Source organism: Mixophyes fleayi, chromosome 9 (genome assembly GCF_038048845.1).
Source record: "Mixophyes fleayi isolate aMixFle1 chromosome 9, aMixFle1.hap1, whole genome shotgun sequence".
NCBI classification, from domain to species: Eukaryota; Metazoa; Chordata; class Amphibia; order Anura; family Limnodynastidae; genus Mixophyes; species Mixophyes fleayi.
In genome coordinates, this window is record NC_134410.1 from 124,708,458 (window position 1) to 124,728,636 (window position 20,179).

General features: G+C 42.6%; 1 protein-coding gene across 1 annotated transcript in view; it reads right to left on the minus strand.

The window, feature by feature from the left end:
• Positions 1-186: 186 nt before the first annotated feature.
• Positions 187-20,179, minus strand: part of KCND1 (potassium voltage-gated channel subfamily D member 1) — a 66,427-nt gene continuing 46,434 nt past the window's right edge. The window contains exons 3-7 of the mRNA XM_075185533.1: positions 16,743-16,905; positions 16,507-16,590; positions 11,552-11,644; positions 11,079-11,308; positions 187-5,754 (exon numbers count right to left, since the gene is read on the minus strand). Coding sequence (XP_075041634.1) covers positions 5,553-5,754; positions 11,079-11,308; positions 11,552-11,644; positions 16,507-16,590; positions 16,743-16,905 — 772 coding nt within the window. The 3' untranslated portion in view covers positions 187-5,552. The remainder of the gene's footprint in view (positions 5,755-11,078; positions 11,309-11,551; positions 11,645-16,506; positions 16,591-16,742; positions 16,906-20,179) is intronic.

Genomic DNA, 20,179 nt, shown 5'->3' on the forward strand with positions numbered 1-20,179 from the left:
TCCTATAATTTTTCACAGGTCCTTTTTTTGTCTTGGTTTCCCCTATTACACAAAAATAAACTCCAGTTTTCTTTTTTAAATTGTTTTATTTTGAGTCAGACTGGTCTATTCCTTATCATCAAAAGAATCCATTTAAAAGAACAAATGAGATGCAAACTCTGAAACATACCCCCCCCCCCCCTCCCCATCTTCCCCTCCCCACATTGATGACGACAGTCAGACAGTTAACATGCATGGAAGACAAAATAGTGACAACTGCTCTGCGGTGGGTCCATCTGGGGGTCGGGAAGGATCAAGATGGACTGGAAGTGGGGCATAGCTGCCCGCAGTTTATTTTCCGTGGCTTTCGGTGGATCCCAGATCTCCCGGGAACAGGAAATGAGAGCACGGTGGTTGGAGTGCCCAGCTGTCAGCCAGTCTGTCTGTGCCGTAGCGATTGTGCAGTAGTAACCCCCAGCTCCATATGATAGACATGTTTCCAAGTGTAGCTTATGGATATAACTTCTCTCCCCCCCCCCCCAAACACATCCAGCAGCAGAAATGCAAACACTTATACATTGTAAACAAGAATCAGGGTTTGTACCATGAAATAAAAAGTGACTTAAAGGGCGAGATACCGTATTAAGGGCATTCAGGGGGAATTGGGGAACGTCCTAACAATTCTCCCTTATTAACAGAGGTTCTTAAAGTGTACCTGTCACCTACACTCTGTGGAGACAGGCATTTTGTAGGATGACACAAGTGCCTCATGGCTCAGCAATCGCCTCCCCCACTACAACCTCCTAGATGTGCCCGGCTGGCAGAGGAACACCCACTTGTCACCTGCCTTACTGTGTATAACGGTGCAGTACCCAGTAGCACTGATTGGTGGATGGCGCTAGCCCTCCAAGTAGGAGGTCTCCACACTCTGATTGGTGGATGGCTGAAACTATACACCAGTCAGAGTGCAGGAGGGGGTGGGGCTCTGCTAAACCGCCTCCAAAATGTAAAAAAGTCTAGATCCTGCTTTAAACTATCCATGTGGATCGTTAATTTACAATGGCGCCCACTTTCTATATATAATTATGTGTTTTTATTTCTTATCTCTTAAGTCCTGGATTTTTCAAGAGAATTAGGCCAGGAAGGATGACTGATGGGTTTGTAGCATTTGTCCTGGAAATCTCATGTCTAAGATGTCACATTGGCTTTGTGAGGGAGAGGAGAATCCTGTCATGCTAACATGCAGCAGTGCTATAGAGAAGTGCAGAGCTAGCTACAATTTAAGGCACTGCGTGCCTCATATCCCAGTCATAACACCGGCTCCTAGTCAATTGAGATCTTGCATTACTCACGGGTATTGGTTCAGCCCAAAACACAGATGTCTCCACCTAAATCTAGGTGACAGGTGCACCCTAATCTTCAAACTTAAATTAATTCCTAACATTTATTACCTAAATAATGTTTTTTTTAGGATGAAAGGTATCTCTGCATATGACAGGGGGAGCAATGATCTGCAGATAATTCCGGCAGAGTAATGCTCTCCATATTTTACTGACAGGGAGAGTGATGGCCTGCAGATCTTAATGGCAGAGACAGCGATGTTCTGCTGCTATTACTGGCAGGCAGAGTAAGACTCTGCAGATCTTAATGAATGCTGCAGTGTGACAGATAGAAAGGGATGCTCTGCAGATTATTTTGGAATGGGCAGTAATACTCTGCAGGCTTAATTGTTTTTTTCTTATCATGGAGATTGCCACATGGGGGCATCTCCCAATCCAATCGGATTTACAGGAATGCCCAATAACTGTCCAAATGATCTGTTTATTATTAGACATTATGCTAATTTTGGGCCTATGTGGGCTCATTGCTCAATATCGCCGGCGATATCATAGCGTATGTCGCCTACATTACTGGTGGGAAGAAACACTCTGCGAATTGCCAAGATAGGGGTAAGAATATCTTGCAGAGATTGAACCGATTAATCTTTCCATTAGGAGAGATGTTCTGCAAGTCTTACTATTAGCGAGTGCGATGTTCTGCAGACTCACAGACGAGACATGATTGCAGAGAGATGCTCTGTGGTCCTCGGGATAGTGTGGGACTGCGTCTTAGCGGCCAGGATAGGACTGAGCAAAAGCTATATAGACTGATCTCACAGGCTAAGGCTTATGTAACAGTCTGTATGTTATTATATCATGAAGCAATATAATGAAAAAACAGTCCCCATCTCTCCTACTTCATAACCTTGTGGACAGGTACCTAGAACGGTACCCAGTCAGGCTTATATTCCCTATACCCCCCCCTCCCTCCCCCCCCCATATGGCTGAGTGTGAATTGTGCCCACATGTGCATATATGAAAGTCACAGCATGCATAGAACGGCCCTTGTAATGCCCAGTGAGAGCCTGCAGATGGCGTTGTGGCCACCCAGATACACCTTCACCCCCCAACCCCATTGTATTGCCATAAACTACCATGTGCGTCCCCCGATGAGCTCTCCAGCTGTCCAGGGGGGCCACACAATGATTGCACAACAATCGAACAACGACATCGTACCTGATTAATAATCGCACAGTGACATCATCTCTAAAAAGGAAAGAAAATGGCAGGCGGAGCGCTTCCCGCGGTCACATTCTGTGTTTTTGCGTCTGTAACGACCTTGTGGCCACTAGTTGCGTGCTATGGGCTGCAGGGCTTTAGGCATCACCGGGCCAGCGAGAAAAGAGTGTAAAATCTTGTGTCCCTGAGTCAAAATCTCTTACTGAATCGATCCCTTTTCCAGGTAGGGAGTGGGAGCCCACCACCCTGCTTTGTAATGCATAGTGCCTAATCAGCACCTTCACCTGCTCTGTATCGGACAGCCTGGAACACACTGCTTCCATTTATACAGTGCTGTACATACATAGACACTAACGCTGTGCGTCCATCCCCAGGGTTCTGCATAGTCATCTACATTGCTCCGACTACAGATCTATCCTATGCTGTGCATACGTGTGGATATATACAGTGCTGTGCATAGCTCTCTGCATATAGACATATACATTACCCCCTATATAGATGCGTACGGCGCTGTACATGTCTCTTTATCTACAGTTCTGTACATACATGTATATACCGGACTCTGTGCACAGATGTGTCAAATGTGTCTCAGACCCCCCCAGCGCTATATATAATAATATTACATGTGCATAGTTTTACTCTCGATTTGTGCATTTCTCTAGACTACAGAATAGTCAGTCCAATGGGAAGCAAGGTGTGTGCGAGTGTTAGTAGACATATATGTAGCATGGGAATGTATATAGAGTATAGGGGTATGGGGATGTAGCTGAGGGATAATGTGAGTGCATGTAGAATCAGTGGGAGTAAATGTAGGGAGATTGAATAAACCAAATTGTAAGCAATTGTTTTTTTCTAATAGAAGTATTCATAGTTATTTTTCCTGGTATGTGCAATATACTTTTAGGGCTAGATTTACTAAACTGCGGGTTTGGAAAAGTGGAGATGTTGCCTATAGCAACCAATCAGATTCTAGCTGTCATTTTGTAGGATGCACTAAATAAGTGACAGCTAGAATCTGATTGGTTGCTATAGGCAACATCTCCACTTTTCCGAACCCGCAGTTTAGTAAATATACCCCTTGGTCTGTTATCTGATGATGTCTTTCACAGACTTACCCTCTACTCGAACAGATTTAGTCCTATGCTCTGACAGACTTGATCCCATACCCTGATTAGATTTATTCCCATATTCTCACTGATTAATCCCATATTCTAACCCCCTCATCTGATTTAAGTTGTCCACACAAGCAATGTGTGTTTCCATGCTGCAATTATATTTTATGAGATCTTCCAATCATCACTACCTGTGTGATACACAAAGATCTTAATCAAATTGTATAGCCTGTGGGCAGATTGGATGATCAAGTTTATCAGATTTAGATTGTGTGTGTGTGTAGGAGATCATTGGTGAAAAGATGTTTTGATTAAAATTCATAGAATCTATTCATGTGTGGGGTACCTTTACCCTCTATTCAGACTCATTTTCTATTATTTCTAACAGGCTGTTTGCAATTTGTCCTTAAAATACATCGTACAAAACAGAGGCAGCCATGATGTGGGCTTGAAAAAATGTTGATGAGAATGCAGCCAATCAGTTCACTAGGAAGCAGCGGAATCCCTGAGGCACCAATCGTCACGTCTTCCTAGCGAATCGATAGACTGTCAGCGCCTTAGAGATTTCAATGTTTCCTAGAGACCCAACATGCTCATCCCATAATATGTCTGCCTCCAGTGTGTGTAGGAATGGTTACATATCAAGGGGCTCATTTCGAGTTCAAAATAAATCCCACATTCAGGCGTAATATCCGGCTTTGTTTTACTGCGCATGCGGCCGACTACTCCTGGGGAGGCTGATTAAGCTGATTTATAGTAAGGACATGGAGACCCAGCCTACTTTGGGCAGGCCTCTTAGGTGACGTATCTACCTATAACCTATTCAGCATTGGACTGTTTTGGCCTAGGAGGGCCCCAATCTTCTAGGGGACCAGACTAGGGCTGATTCCATCTAACCTGCTGGATTTCATGTTATATTATGACCAGCATAGTCTAGTGCTGGGTAGCGATTTTGTGGGGGCTGTTTGTCCCCCTCCCGCAAGCTGTAAGCATTTTGGAGGGGTGGGGGAACATTTTGTTTTGTTTATTTTTTGCATATTTACTCTTCTGTTTTTTTTCTAACGCACTTTAAAACCGTTGATTTTAATTTGAAGATGATGATCTGATAAGCTTACACTGGGGGGAATTCAATTGGCCGCGTTACGGGTAAAAGTAACGCGGCCTGCGCGTTATTACCGTTATTACGGTAAGAATGTGCTTAATTACCGTTATTACGGTAGTTTGAACGCCAGCTTTTTGCTCACAGCTGCGAACAGAAAGCTGGGTTAAAATTACAGTAATAACGGTAACGCCGCGTTAATTCGAGAGTTAATTGAATTCCCCCCACTGTGTTTTTAGCGGCATGTATCTTGAAATGTATATAGGACTTATTTTTTGCGCCTAAATTTTTACGTTTACAAAATTGCCCCCAAATGAGGCCCAAACATGGCTGCCGTTTCAGCTCCTCCTCCAATCACGCCTGAACCCCTTCAGGAATTTTTAAAAATATATATATATTTATTTTTTATGTGCTTTTAATACCCCCGCTATTTGTAACCCTATCGGAGTCCTGCTATCAGTGGGCCATGATTGAAGGGCATGTTGGTGCAGTATGAGGGTGTGCGTGGTGGATCGCTGCAGGATGGAGGTGATTTAAGTTGTGCTGTTTGGACCTGTGTAGAAGCATGTAGTGGTATGTGCACAGTTCGTGTGGCTGATCTATTGTGTTTTTATACTGTGTCATTGTGCAGTCGCAGCTGAGTTATGTGGTGAGGAACCGTTGTGTGTGTGTGTGTATTGCGACAATGGCGTTGGTGTCACATGGGGATGAGCTGATTGTCTGGTATGTGCTCGCTGTGAGGTGTTTGGGCGTGTGGTGTCACAGTGCGTTTGATCCGTCACTAGTTCCGGGGTATACCAGACCCTACAAGCTGGATATCCTGACAGTCTCCTGGTAGTATCTGGCGGTAATACTGGAATTCCTCAGGACGCCGGCACTGGGTGAAGAGAGGTCGTCCGGGGTGTGATCCGGGGGTGTTGGGATGCTGATGATTGCCGCTGTAAGATCCGACGTCTCACAATTAAGCTTCAGGTTCCCGTGGGATTTGGCATTGAGACTGGAGCGACTGAGCCGGCACGGTATGGAAGAAGGGAAGACAAAAGCCAGAATGTGTCAGCAATACAGAATAAACCTTCACACAAACGAAATTAAAGCTGTGTCTGGTATTCAGAAAACATAAATCACTGGTGTCTAAATGGAAGACCAGAAGCTGACAATTTTAAAAACCGAACTATACATTTTTCCCCGCGCCCTTGGCCCGTTCGGCCTCAGCCGTAACCGGCACTGCAGATTGGGTTCACTGAATCCTATGTAGAACGTGCTGACGGTATACACAAGCGTTCAGAGAGCACGCTGGCTGGACATGGATGTTGCATGTTCTGTGGTCTTGTATGACTATGACCATACCTTATAATTGGCCATGTAACAGAAGCAGGAATTGCAAACAGTCGCCAATGATGAAGTTATTGCGGCAGCGGTTTGATCGGGTAGGACAGTGGTTCCCAAACTGGGTGCCGCAGGCTCCCTGGGGTGCTGTGGGATTTTCACGGGTGCCGCAGCCAGGGCCGGAGGTAAGCAAGGCGGGGGGGGGGGCTACTTGGTAATTATTTTGGCTGTGGGGTGCCTTGAAAAAATGTTGGAGACCCTAAGGGTGCCTTGAACTGAGTAAGTTTGGGATCCACTGAGCTAGGACCACAGTCCAGTTAACACTCCTCATTGACAGCCATCTGAATTATACCTGGATGTTCCACATCTCCTTGTAAAGCTCAGAAAGTGTCTCTGTTCCAGCAGGTTAAAATATGGCCCCGTATCGAACCTACTCAAGGGGGAATCTCTCGTAGGGGACAAAATATATTTTGAACAGATTTCTTCTTAGGCTTCAGAAAACTGTATGTTGTCAGCAATAAATCAAAACAATATAGTATAACCACAGCGCCCGGGAAAAGATTAAGGGCTAGATTTACTAAACTGCGGCTTTGAAAAAGTTGAGATGTTGCCTATAGCAACCAATCGTATTCTAGCTGTCATTTTGTAGAATGTACTAAATGACAGCTAGAATCTGATTAGTTGCTATAGGCAACATCTCCACTTTTTCAAACCTGCAGTTTAGTAAATATACCCCATAGTCTCTATATTTGTACAATTTTGAAGCTTTACAATTCACCATGCAAAAGTCACCAATAACTAAACAAAATTCTTCCTGTGCGAAAAGTGTCCAAACCCAAACATTGTTTTATATTTAGCGAATGAAAACTGAAGCAATCGTAGATAAACTTAATAGGGAAATTCATTTTTGTTCCTTCTTATCCCTATCAATGAAAGGAAAATATTTTATTTGCATGTGATCAATTATAAAAGTGAATGGAAAAAAGCCTCTTTCCTTATAGCAGATCAAATTCTATATATACTTATACAGTTTTTTTGTTTTTTTTTAAATACGTTTTATTGGTAACATCTTGTCTTAAACAATATTACAGAACAGAAAAATTCTTGAAAGGTACATTAGTGAGATGACAGATATACACATAAATTGAACAGTATGTACAACACTCTCTCACCGAGCTTCTACAAAAAGAGTTTCGCTTCAAATCAGCATAGTACCATGAAGATGTTATTTTGTATTTAATTCTACAAATAAGGGGGAGAAGATAAAGAAGAGGGAGTAAGGGGGTGGTAGCGGATAAGATGGGGGGGGGGGAGAGAACAGATTGAGAAGGTTAGGGGAAAAAAGGAGGAATTCACGCCTTTATATTTTTAGCAGAAGATAACAGTTCAATCAGGTATTTCCAGTGATCAACTAGAGTTGTAGTAGTGGCTGGTTGCAGTATGAAGCCCAGGGAGACCAGATTTTGTTGAAGGGAACAGAGGAGCCCCTAAGCACGCTGGTGATGTGCTCCATCTGATAGGTATGCCAGATCCGAACACAGACCGTTGGAGGTGTAGGGGTCTTCCAGTAAGCAGCTATTTGGCAGGTAGCTGCGCTGATTATATGCCGGAGAAGCTTATGGGTGTGCGTTGGAAGGTCTGGGAGAGGTAGAGGCAGTAATACGTGCTTAGGATCGGAGGGCACAGGAGTATCGAGAATAGCTGTTGCTAATGCGAGAACCTCTATCCAGAACGGGCGCAGTTTGGGGCAGTCCCACCATGTGTGTATGAAGGTGCCAGTGTGGCCACAGTCTCTCCAACATGTTGGACTTGTTTGAGGATATACAATATGGAGCCTAGAAGGAACGTAGTACCATCTATGCAGCAATTTAATGGCGTTTTCTTTAGTGCGGACATTTATGGAACAACGTGCTGTCCATTTATAGATATCCGACCATTCTTCTGGCTCTAGAGACGTTCCCAAATCTGCCTCCCACTGTGTCTGAAACCGGTCCTTAGCCTCCGTGGAGATGGGGAGTAGAGCATTGTATAGCGTTGAGATTAGACCTTTTGAGGACGGTCTCTATAGGCACAAGTTCTCAAACACAGTGGGGGGTCTAGCAGATAACTGAACCTTATCCTGTTGATGATAATGCCTGATTTGTAAGTATTGGTGGAACTGCCCACTCGCAAACCCGCACCGCTCAGTCAGCTCTGAAAACTGAGGGAATGTTAGAGTCCCTGTTATGTGATTTAGCAGTAGCAATTTACCTTCCCCTGCCCATTTTGTGTACATAGCACGTGATAGGCCTGGTGTGAAAGCTGGGTTTGACCAAAGAGGTATAAGTATCTGGGGAGCAGGAGATAGAGACGCCATTCTACTACACTGAGACCAGATTGAAAGGGAGAGGGATATTACCGGGTGAGTTCAAGAGGATGCTTGACGCTATGCGGCTGAGAGCCAGAGGATAGAACAAATCGGCGGGCCTCCTAATAGATCCGATTCTATATCAACCCAGACCCTGGTCCCAGGCGGGGAGTGCCATTGGACACATTGGGCTAAACGCGCCACATAGTAATAGTTGAAGATTTGGTATGCCGAGGCCACCTGCCATGGGAGAGCGTTGTAGGATACGTGCAGAGATTCCTGGGTCTCTTATGTGACCAAATAAAGCGCATGATGGAAGTTTGCAGCATTTTAAAAGTAGAGGGAGGAACTTTGATGGGGAGGGTATGGAAAAGGTAAAGCAGCCTGGGGAGCAAATTCATCTTCACTGATGTAATCCGGCCCACCCAAGATATCATGTCTTTTTTAAGACACGCTATCAGTTGAGGGTAGTTTGCTTGGTAGAGGTCTTCTACCTTTCTAGTAATTGCTATACCCAGATATTTGAACTAACGGAGTTACAGTGAAATGGAAAATTTAACTCCAGAAGCTGCTTCAACTTCGGTGGGATGTTGAGATCCAGGATGTCTGTCTTGGCCGTATTAACCTTAAAATTCGAGACTATAGAAAAGTTATCAAGCTCCTGAAATAGGTTTGGTAACGATGTTAGGGGATTAATAATGGTAAGGAGACGTCATCTGCGTAGAGCGCAATCTTATAGATGCTGGAGGATATTTGTATGCTGGAGATGCTAGGATTTTGTCGTATTTTCACGGCCAGGGGTTCTATGGTGAGTGCGAACAAAAGTGGGGAAAGGGGGCATGTGGCCACTATGGAGGAGATTACGTACTACCTCAACGATAGAGGCCACGTCTTCAGTCAAGTCTGGGCTCCATGGCTAGCTAGTCATTTCCAGAATACGTCTCACACAAGACACTGTAAAAACTCTAATTCATGCACTCATCATCTCCCGCATCGACTATTGTAATTCCCTCCTTACTGGTCTTCCCAAAGTCAGAGTCGAGCTAGATTCATTTTCCTTGAAAACCGATTTTCCTCTGCTGAGTCGCTCTGTCAGTCTCTACATTGGTTGCCCGTTTTTCAACGAATCCAATGTACAATTCTACTAACAAACAAAGCCAGCAACAAAATTGCACCGACATACATTTCCTCACTTGTCTCAAAATATCTCCCAACTCGACACCTCCGTTCTGCACAAGATCTGCTTCTTTCTTTCACTCTCATCACATCCTCCCATTCCCGGTTACTGGACTTTTTGGGGCTGCACCCACTGTGGAATTCTCTCCCTCGCACAATAAGACTTTCCTCTGGTCTTCAAACATTCAAGCGTTCTCTGAAAACCCACCTCTTCAGGCAAGCTTATAATATTCCTCAACCACCCTCTTACCCTCCCTAGGTTACCCTATTACCACCCTCTACACATGTAACACAAGACAACAACCCTCTGACCAATATTGCTGTGTGACTGATCACACAGCCCACTAAATACTTTGTAACCTTTGAATTCTAGCTGGACAAATATGCAATATGTTGCAGCACTTACCCTTGTCTATCTAACTCCCATTGTCCCATAGATTGTAAGCTTGCGAGCAGGGTTCTCTTACCTCTCTGTCTGTATGAATTACCCAGTACTGTTTTATTAATGTTTGTTCCCAATTGTAAAGCGCTACGGAATCTGCTGGCGCTATATAAATAAATGATGATGGTATAATGAAACAAATACGAAGAATGACGCCAACGTAACAAGACAAGAACTTTATTTGGGTTTGGACACATTTTCACACTAGCTCACAATATCTCCACAAAGCCTTCCCATAATCTTTATATACAGAGGCAAATGAGTTAGAGTCTCTTTAAAGAGCCGGCAGTCATTTTTAGTTGCATTGGCCACTTATTTCCTGGGATTGGTTCAGCTTTGCCACAGATAATAAGTCATATATTACCTATATATGAATCTCCACTCCTCCCGCAGACATATTCCAAATGGAATTGTTTTAAATATATATGTACATGAATAATGCAAAGAGCTCTTTGATATGTTCTGTATTTATTATTAATGTATTTATTTAGGCTATAAATTTCCTGTAGGACAGGCGTAGTACAGGGCAGGTCATGTAGTTATTAACAGTCATCTGTAGTCTTTGCTGTATCGGCTAAAACCCACAAAACACATCTCCAAAGAGTAGCGTTAAATGTCTCTATATGTATCTAGTGTGGAGGTCATCTACTATGCGTACAACAGCCTTTGGAGTGGGTGGGTACACAGGGCTTCCCCCCTGATATAGATTTTTTTAATGATAATGTTCCGTCAGGGTTGATTGCAATAGTTAAATATTATTAAATGGAACATTCGTACAAGTTCTGGCTGGAATTTTATAAAGACTGAGGGCTAGATTTACTAAGCTGCGGGTTTGAAAAAGTGGGGATGTTGCCTATAGCAACCAATCAGATTCTAGCTGTCATTTTGTAGAAGGTACTAAATAAATGAAAGCTAGAATCTGATTGGTTGCTATAGGCAACATCCCCACTTTTTCAAACCCGCAGCTTAGTAAATCTAGCCCTGAGAGTTGAGTCTTGTGTTGCACACAGGTAAGTTACTAGGTAACACGACTACTTACCTCTGGTTAAGGCTTTTCTGCACATGGAGAGTATCCAGTTCCTGCATGCTGCCGCGACTGACGGAGACGGTGGAGTTAAGTCGGATGGCGCGGCGCTTGGCGCGGCGAGGGCAGCAGGAGGTACCCAGACCCTGCTGGGAGGATACAGAGGTGCTGCGGCTGGTCCGGTAGCCGATCGATTCGGTCATCAGAGCCTCGCTGTATGTATGTTCATCTGTAAATTCGTGGCACTAGAGAGAGGAGGCAAACAGAGAAAAAGGAGACAGCGATACGTACTCAGTGCAACGTGGCACAGGGAGAGAATTAGGCGATATCAGTCACAATAGGTGATATAATGGTGATTTAATGGACAGCTCATTAATCATAGGACTCATAGGGACCATCACAGACAACAGAGAGGTCTAAAACTCAGCATGGCGACTAGCATACAGCAGATTGGGGGGTATTGGGTGCATTGGTCAATAGATTCTTACCGTGGTCTTCTCCAGACAGTGTAAGAGGTGATGATGCTGTAACTCAAACGCTGAGCGATTCTTGATACATAGAGCCTGAGTCTCAGTATTTTCCTGCAACATAGCAAACATTCATGTGGCATTCAGCAATACAGAATCATTTTATTCCCAGGTCCCCGTTACCTGCTACGTTAATACAAAGTGGAACGTCTTTCAATGACAACTGAACGTTCCCTACACACTGAAAACCCACATCTGCAGTAACTGGAGATGTCTTAAATGTTTGCAACTTTAATTCACTAGTTTGCTCCATCCTTCCCCTACCTCTATTCTGGCTCAGATTTAACATGAACTCGGTGATGGAAGTGGGGCGATATACAACGGTATGTAATACCGGCACTTCTACAGTCTAACTCACCACTTGTATAACATAGTAAGACAGACACATAAAATAGAAACATACATGTTAATTCAACGTGATATTCTGACAAAACTTTAATTAAGAACTTCTCCTCAGCAGAAACAATAAACCATGATTTCTTCATTTCAACACCATTCTAAGCACGTCTCAGGAAACAGACAAGTACTTTTCTGATAGAGACAGATTTCGGCATACTTATAAGTCTATGTTCTGTGTGTGTGTGTCCTATATTTGTGTGTGTGACATTAGAGGTGGGGGACAAAGAGCCCTAATTTTAGATGCTTTTTAACACTATCGAGTAAAATACAGAAATACATATTAAGTAAGTAATCATACATTTGTTTTTAAATAGTGTCAAAAGGCATCTAAAGTTAGGGCTAAAATTCATTTAAAGCTTCCGGGGTTAGACAAGCCATTCAGTTACGGTTATCGTACCACCACTTAAAAATTTCCATTTCCACCACTGCATGAGCTGTCCTCGCATCTGTGCTATATATGAAACAGGATTCAAAATGGGCTTCTGTGTCTTTAGTATGCTAAACCGAATCATTATCAGCAAGTTAGATTTTATTATCTTACTCTCTCAATTTGTAGTTGCTGTACTTCTGTAACCAACATATTGGCAGACCACTGAGTCTAGACTTCCCGTACACATCTATGGTAGCACTGGCCATCTGCACTGAACTCTCCCTTAAAGCCTTCTTATGTATCCCTAGGCCTCCACTCTCTTGTTCTATATATGCTTCTCATATCACTTCATTCATCACTTCACCACACGGTGCCATCTTCTTCCACTTATCTACATAGAGCTCCAGTCTTTCTTTTACTTGTCATTCCTTGACCTCTAAGAGGAGCTCGGATTTCTCCGGATGAACACATCTATGTCTTATTGATACCTCCGCTCTCATGCCAACAACTGGTGTAATGCCTTGTCCTTATATCTTCCCTACTCCCAAAGCCTCCATTATTGATTTTTGTTCCTGCAGGTCAATGAGCACTGGGTTTGTGCAGGAGAACAGTTTCAGAAGTGTTGCTGTATGGTAATAGAGATAACTGCACTGGCACAAGGTCTTTTGCGTTAATTCATAGCAATATTTGTCGCAGTTGGAGAATTATACCGGTGTCCATTCTGTACGTCAGGACTTCTGTGCTTATGTGGGAAACGACCACAAAGTACAATCACTCAGGACCAGTTGGGCCACCTAAAATTGCTCATCTATTATGGCACTATCCACACATTGGGCCTTCATATTCAGGCGTGCGTCCATTTACATAGTGTATCTCTGCGGATGCCCAAAAACGGACATTATGCCAACGGAGACAATGCATGCCATTCATGTCCGAGCACAAATGACACGACTGCCTGTTACTTCAGTGGCAGAACGAGAAGGACTAACGCTTGCTATGTACAGTGAAGGCGTTCTGATACAGATGCTGACAACTCAAATTCTGTGTACAGTCATGGCCAAAAGTTTTAAGAATGACATATGTTGGTTTTCACAAAGTTTGCTGCTTCAGTGTTATTAAACCTTTTTGTCAGATGTTGCTATGGTATACTGAAGTAAAATTACAAGTGTCCAAGGCTTTTATTGACAATTACATTAAGTTTATGCAAAGAGTCAATATTTGCAGTTTTGACCCTTCTTTTTGAAGACCTCTGCAATTCGCCCTGGCATGCTGTCAATCAACTTCTGGGCCACATACTGACTGATGGCCGCCCATTCTTACCTAATCAATGCTTGGAATTTGTCAGAATTTGTGGGTTTTTGTTTGACCACCCGCCTCTGGAGGATTGACCACAAGTTCTCAAAGGTCTGGGGAGTTTCATTGCCATGGACCCAAAATTTCGATGTTTTGATCCCCGAGCCACTTAGTTATCACTTTTGTCTTATGGCAAGGTGCTCCATCATGCTGGAAGAGGCATTGTTCGTCACTAAACTGTTCTTGGATGGTTGGAAGAAGTTTCTCTTGGAGGATGTTTTGGTACCATTCTTTATTCATGGCTGTGTTCTTAGGCAAAATTTTGAGTGAGCCCACTCCCTTAGCTGAGAAGCAACCCCACACATGAATGGTCTCAGGATACTTTACTGTTGGCATGACACAGGACTTATGGTAGCGCTCACCTTTCCTTCTCCGGACAGGCATTTTTCCAGATGCCCCAAACTATCTAAAAGGGGATTCATCAGAGAAAATGACTTTACCCCAGTCCTCAGCAGTCCAATCCCTGTACCTTTTGCAGAATATCAGTCTGTCCCTGCTGTTTTTCCTGAAGAGAAGTGGCTTTTTTGCTGGCCTTCTTGACACTAGGCCATCCTCCAAAAGTGTTCGCCTCACTGTGCGTGCAGATGCACTCACACCTGCCTGCTGGCATTCCTGAGCAAGCTCTGCACTGGTGGTGCCCTGATCCCGCAGCTGAATCAACTTTAGAAGATGGTCTGGCGCTTCCTGGACGTTCTTATGCGCCCTGAACCCCTCTTCACAACTATTGAACCTCTCTCCATGAAGTTCTTGATAATCCGATAAATGGTTGATTTAGGTGCAATCTTACTAGCAGCAATATCCTTGCATGTGAAGCCCTTTTTGTGCAAAGAAATTATGACTGCACGTGTTTGCAGATAACCATGGTTAACAAAGGAAGAACAATGATTACAAACACCACCTTCCTTTTAAAGCTTCCAGTCTGTTATTCTAACTCAATCAGGATGACTGCGTGATCTTCAGCCTTGTCCTCGTCAACACTCTCACCTGTGTTAACAAGAGAATCACTGACCTGATGTCAGCTTCTCCTTTTGTGGCAGGGCTGAAATGCAGTGGAAATGTTGTTTTTGGGATATGGTTCATTGTCATGGCAAAGAGGGACTTTGAAATTAATTGTAATTCATCTGATCACTCTTCATGACACTCTGGAGTATATGCAAATTGCCATCATAAAAACTGAGGCAGCAGAGTTTGTGAAAAATAATATTTGTGTCATTCTCAAAACTTTTGGCCATGACTGTATCTTATAAGTGCGCTTGTTTTCACCAGTTTCACTTGTGCCCACTACAAGGCAGGTAAATGCCGAGTGGTATTGATGACTGACATGGCATAGTCTTTGAATTAAAAATGACACATATGCGAGACGGTAGCTATCACAGAACATGTGTATGCAACTGGTGGTAGTCAGTTTAACGGTGCGGTAAACACCGATATAAACAATCCGAGTCATAAAACAGCGACTTGTGAAAAACACGCGTACGATCATGTAATGTAAGTATGAACTTTACCATACCATTATAATTATGCTTAGGATTAGGATTAAAGTTCATACCCACATTACGTGATCGTACGCCGGGTCAGTTTCCGCTTTAAATATGCAAGTCGCGGTTCAAAGTGACGTAATTTTCAAGTGTCGGGCTCTCCTCACATCGGAATTGCGGTGTGTCTGTGTATACACATAAGTCTGTGTTTTTCACAAGTCGCTGTCTTATGATTCGGTGTAAACACATAAACAGCACCCTTAATATGTACTACACCCTATGCAACTATACTATAAAAACAAATTGTATGTACAGTACACATGAAAAACATCTTCGACATATATTGAATGTAGAAAAAAAAAAATTTTTTTTAGAAAAATAAATATTTCTATAAATGATGATAGTGTTAAGAATTCTTCTTTTATTTTATCTAAAAAAAAATGTATGTGTTCAAATGTGAGTTTTTTTGTACTTATGCTTGTGTGTATACTGCAGTTTGTTCTGTGTGTCTAGCTACGGTAAGTACCGTTTAGGCAGAATGTACTTATACCCAGATTCAAATCAAAATGTATTTCGAGATACGGTCGGATTATGAAACTACGCTCAAGTTCCATAATCTTTTTCAAAGTGCAATTTACGTACAAGTTGCGTTCGGACATGATTCAGGCCCATTGTTTCACCCCAGTTCACCTATCGGCAAGGATCTGGGGACCTGCAGTTATAAAGTGCAGTGTGATTCGGAGACTTGGATGATGATGTTGGGGCAAGTTATAAAGAACTACCCACACGAGACATGGAGGTTTAGGATAGAAGAAATACTCAACTCCACAGGTGCACTAACCATGCCATCGTCCAGCCACCAAGCCGCTCAAATGCACAACATGTCTATTTTATCGAAACATGCTAAAAACACAAGGTGACCTGGAACACAGCGTGATCTCATACCTCCCAGACACAAGGCTACTTGGTCGTCCATATTACTTAGGGTTGTGCAATGAAGCAGACTTTCAATTCTCCAGATTCATGCGTTTTGAATCACCCGTGTCGGAGAGGTTTCATTACCTCCGATACCAGCAAATCTTGTCCCTCTGAAATAACCCCATCTCCTGCCCCAGTGACCTAAATTTACTGAGCAGTAATAATCAGCCACTTGTTAATTGTTTACCGTATGAGGTGTGAATGAAGAATATACTACTGCGCACGCAAGACAGTCAAGAACCGCTTGAGCTACACCTTGCGGATAAAACCCACTTCATCACTTCCCGGTGATTCCATCCCAAAGCAACACCCTCACAAAGCTCCTGGACAGTCCTTACCTCCAGACCGCCACTCTCTTTGTAACGTAGAAAGGCGTTGGTCGTGCTGCTCTTTGCCAGCCTAATCCTGGCCAGGCGGATCTTCTGTAAAAATGACAAAACAAAGCGGTGTTTAGCGACAGGAGAGAAATATGAAGCAGGAGGGGGAGCAGCATGACAGATAATTACTATAACTGCAGAGCTTTAGTACAGTCATAGAAATCGGAGGGAGTGACCGAGTGAAGAGATCCGCTTACTTGCTGCGCCCGGCGCTTGTCCGCTCTCTGGTTCTGGTGATAAATGCGGCTGAAATTAGATACGATGACAGGAACCGGTAGTGCAATAACCAGCACTCCACTGAGGGAGCAGATAGAGCCAAAAATCTTCCCGGCTATTGTGTCTGGAACCATATCGCCGTACCTGCAAAAGAAAAGGAGTAAATGTTTTTCAGGGACAAACCATGTTACAATGCAAGGGGTGCAAACTGGTTGATTATTTTGCACATAAGTTTAATACTGGCTGTTTGTTTGTTTTATCTAGCACACAAATACTTGATAGCTTTATATTTATACTGAAATTTAAAGTTGATTTCGGACATGCCCTATCCAAACTATAAACCTGTCTGCACATTTTTAAATTTACCTCCCCCCTCCAATGCAACATGGTTTTGCCCAGATGCAAAGTTATTCCTTTTTCATGCTTTGCTCTCCTTAATGACTCAGGCCCAGAGAGAATAAACAGGGATGGGGACGTCCCACACAAAGTTTAATTAGACTTTATTTTGCTTTTTATTAAATACACATTATTTTCTCAGTGAATTCACAGGCTGCATTCTCATAAACGTTAATTCAGCCCACAAAATAGCTACGTCGCCCGCGTGTGTCGGCAACAGGTGTACCCCAACATGTACAAGAGGTACTATGCCTTCTCTGCAAATATTATCCAGTGGATCAATGCCCCTAGTGGTCATTTTGTCAATTACAGGTCTGCTGCTGGAACTTTGAGAAACTTTGATCATGGCAGCGAATCGGAGGGCAGCTGATTCATTCTGATTCGCTGACATGCTGTCCGTCTCACCATTGACTCCTCCCCCCGTCATTGAAAGACCCGGTGATTACAGATAACGGGCCCCCACTATAGATCAATTGCTAGGAGGTATTTTCTAGCATTGAGTCACTTAAATTTCCTTTTACCCCATGGTGATTGGTGGAAAAAGCTGTATTTAAAATGGAAGTCCCAACTTTTTAAAAATGATATTAGTGTTGGCTGTGCTTCAGGCTACAGCTATGTTGTTGCCGTGGAGTCTGTTTGTGGAGTCACTTGACTTCCGATTTCCATATCCCAAGTGTGTTTCGGAGCCAGCGGTGGTGGGTGAAAAAAGGGATTGATAGTTGAAATATTGATTAATATACACACAAATGAAAAATTCTGGAAATTATTAAATGAAGAAAATAACTTATTAGACAATAAAATAGAAAGTGTGGATAATAATGAGATAAGAATGATGTAAAGAAATGTTGCAAAAAAAAAAAGGAGATGTAAGAATATATAATAGATGGAAGATTGGCAACCAATCAGATTCTAGCTATCATTTATCTGGTACATTCTAGATAATCGCTAGCTAGAATCTGATTGGTTGCTATGGGGAACATCTCCACTTTTCCTGTTTAGAATGTTTAATGAATCAAAATAATTATATTAGGATATATTCTTATAGCGATAACAAGCTACAGTTCTTTTGAATTTCCAAAATGTATGAGAGCTGGGGATGGTAAATTAATATAAGTGAATAAGATTATATGAATGAAAGTGGTGTTATAAAATACAGTGGTTGTGAAATCAATAGACTAGTAAAAGTCAATGAGTATAAATAAATAAAATTAATAAAGAAATTAAGAAATCAAAACAGTGAAATACAAAATGAAATAAATAAGAGGTGCCAGTGCAGTGGTAGTTTCTGCCGAACGCGTTTCGCTACACGTGCTTTTTCCATGGTGTCGGAGATTCTGTAACTTATATCATCACTGGACATGATCATAATACAATTCTATTACACTGTATACAGACATAGGACACTACACCCCAACATGACCTGACCACTGGACATGATCATAATACAATTCTATTATACTGTATACAGACATAGGACACTACACCCCCAACATGACCTGACCACTGGACATGATCATAATATAATTCTATTACACTGTATACAGACATAGGACACTACACCTCCAACATGACCTGACCACTGGACATGATCATAACACAATTCTATTACACTCTATACAGACATAGAACACTACACCCCAACATGACCTGACCAGTGGACATGATCATAATACAATTCTATTACACTCTATACAGACATAGGACACTACACCCCCAACATGAACTAACCAGTGGACATGATCATAATACAATTCTATTACACTCTATACAGACATAGGACATTACACCTCCAACATGACTCAACCACTGGAAATGATCATAATATAATTCTATTACACTCTATACAAACATAGGACACTACACCTCCAACATGACTTGATCACTGGACATGATCATAACACAATTCTATTGCACTCTATACAGACATAGGACACTACACCCCCAACATGACCTGACCACTGGACATGATCATAATACAATTCTATTACACTGTATACAGACATAGGACACTACACCTCCAACATGACCTGACCACTGGACATGATCATAATACAATTCTATTACACTGTATACAGACATAGGACACTACACCTCCAACATGACCTGACCACTGGACATGATCATAATACAATTCTATTACACTGTATACAGACATAGGACACTACACCCCAACATGACCTGACCACTGGACATGATCATAATACAATTCTATTACACTCTATACAGGCATAGGACACTACACCTCCAACATGACCTGACCACTGGGCATGATCATAATACAATTCTATTACACTATATACAGACATAGGACACTACACCTCCAACATGACCTGACCACTGGACATGATCATAATACAATACTATTACACTCTATACAGACATAGGACACTACACCCCCAACATGACCTGACCACTGATCATAATACAATTCTATTACACTCTATACAGACATAGGACACTACACCCCCAACATGACCTGACCACTGGACATGATCATAATAGAATTTTATTACACTCTATACAGACATAGGACACTACACCTCCAACATGACCTGACCACTGGATATGATCATAATACAATTCTATTACACTCTATACAGACATAGGAGACTACACCCCCAACATGACCTGACCACTGGACATGATCATAACACAATTCTAGTACACTCTATACAGACATAGGACACTACACCCCCAACATGACCTGACCACTGGACATGATCATAACACAATTCTAGTACGCTCTATACAGACATAGGACACTACACCCCCAACATGACCTGACCACTGGACATGATCATAATACAATTCTATTACACTCTATACAGACATAGGACACTACACCTCCAACATGACCTGACCACTGGACATGATCATAATACAATTCTTTTACACTGTATACAGACATAGGACACTACACCCCCAACATGACCTGACCACTGGACATGATCATAATACAATTCTATTAAACTCTATACAGACATAGGACACTACACCCCCAACATGACCTGACCACTGGACA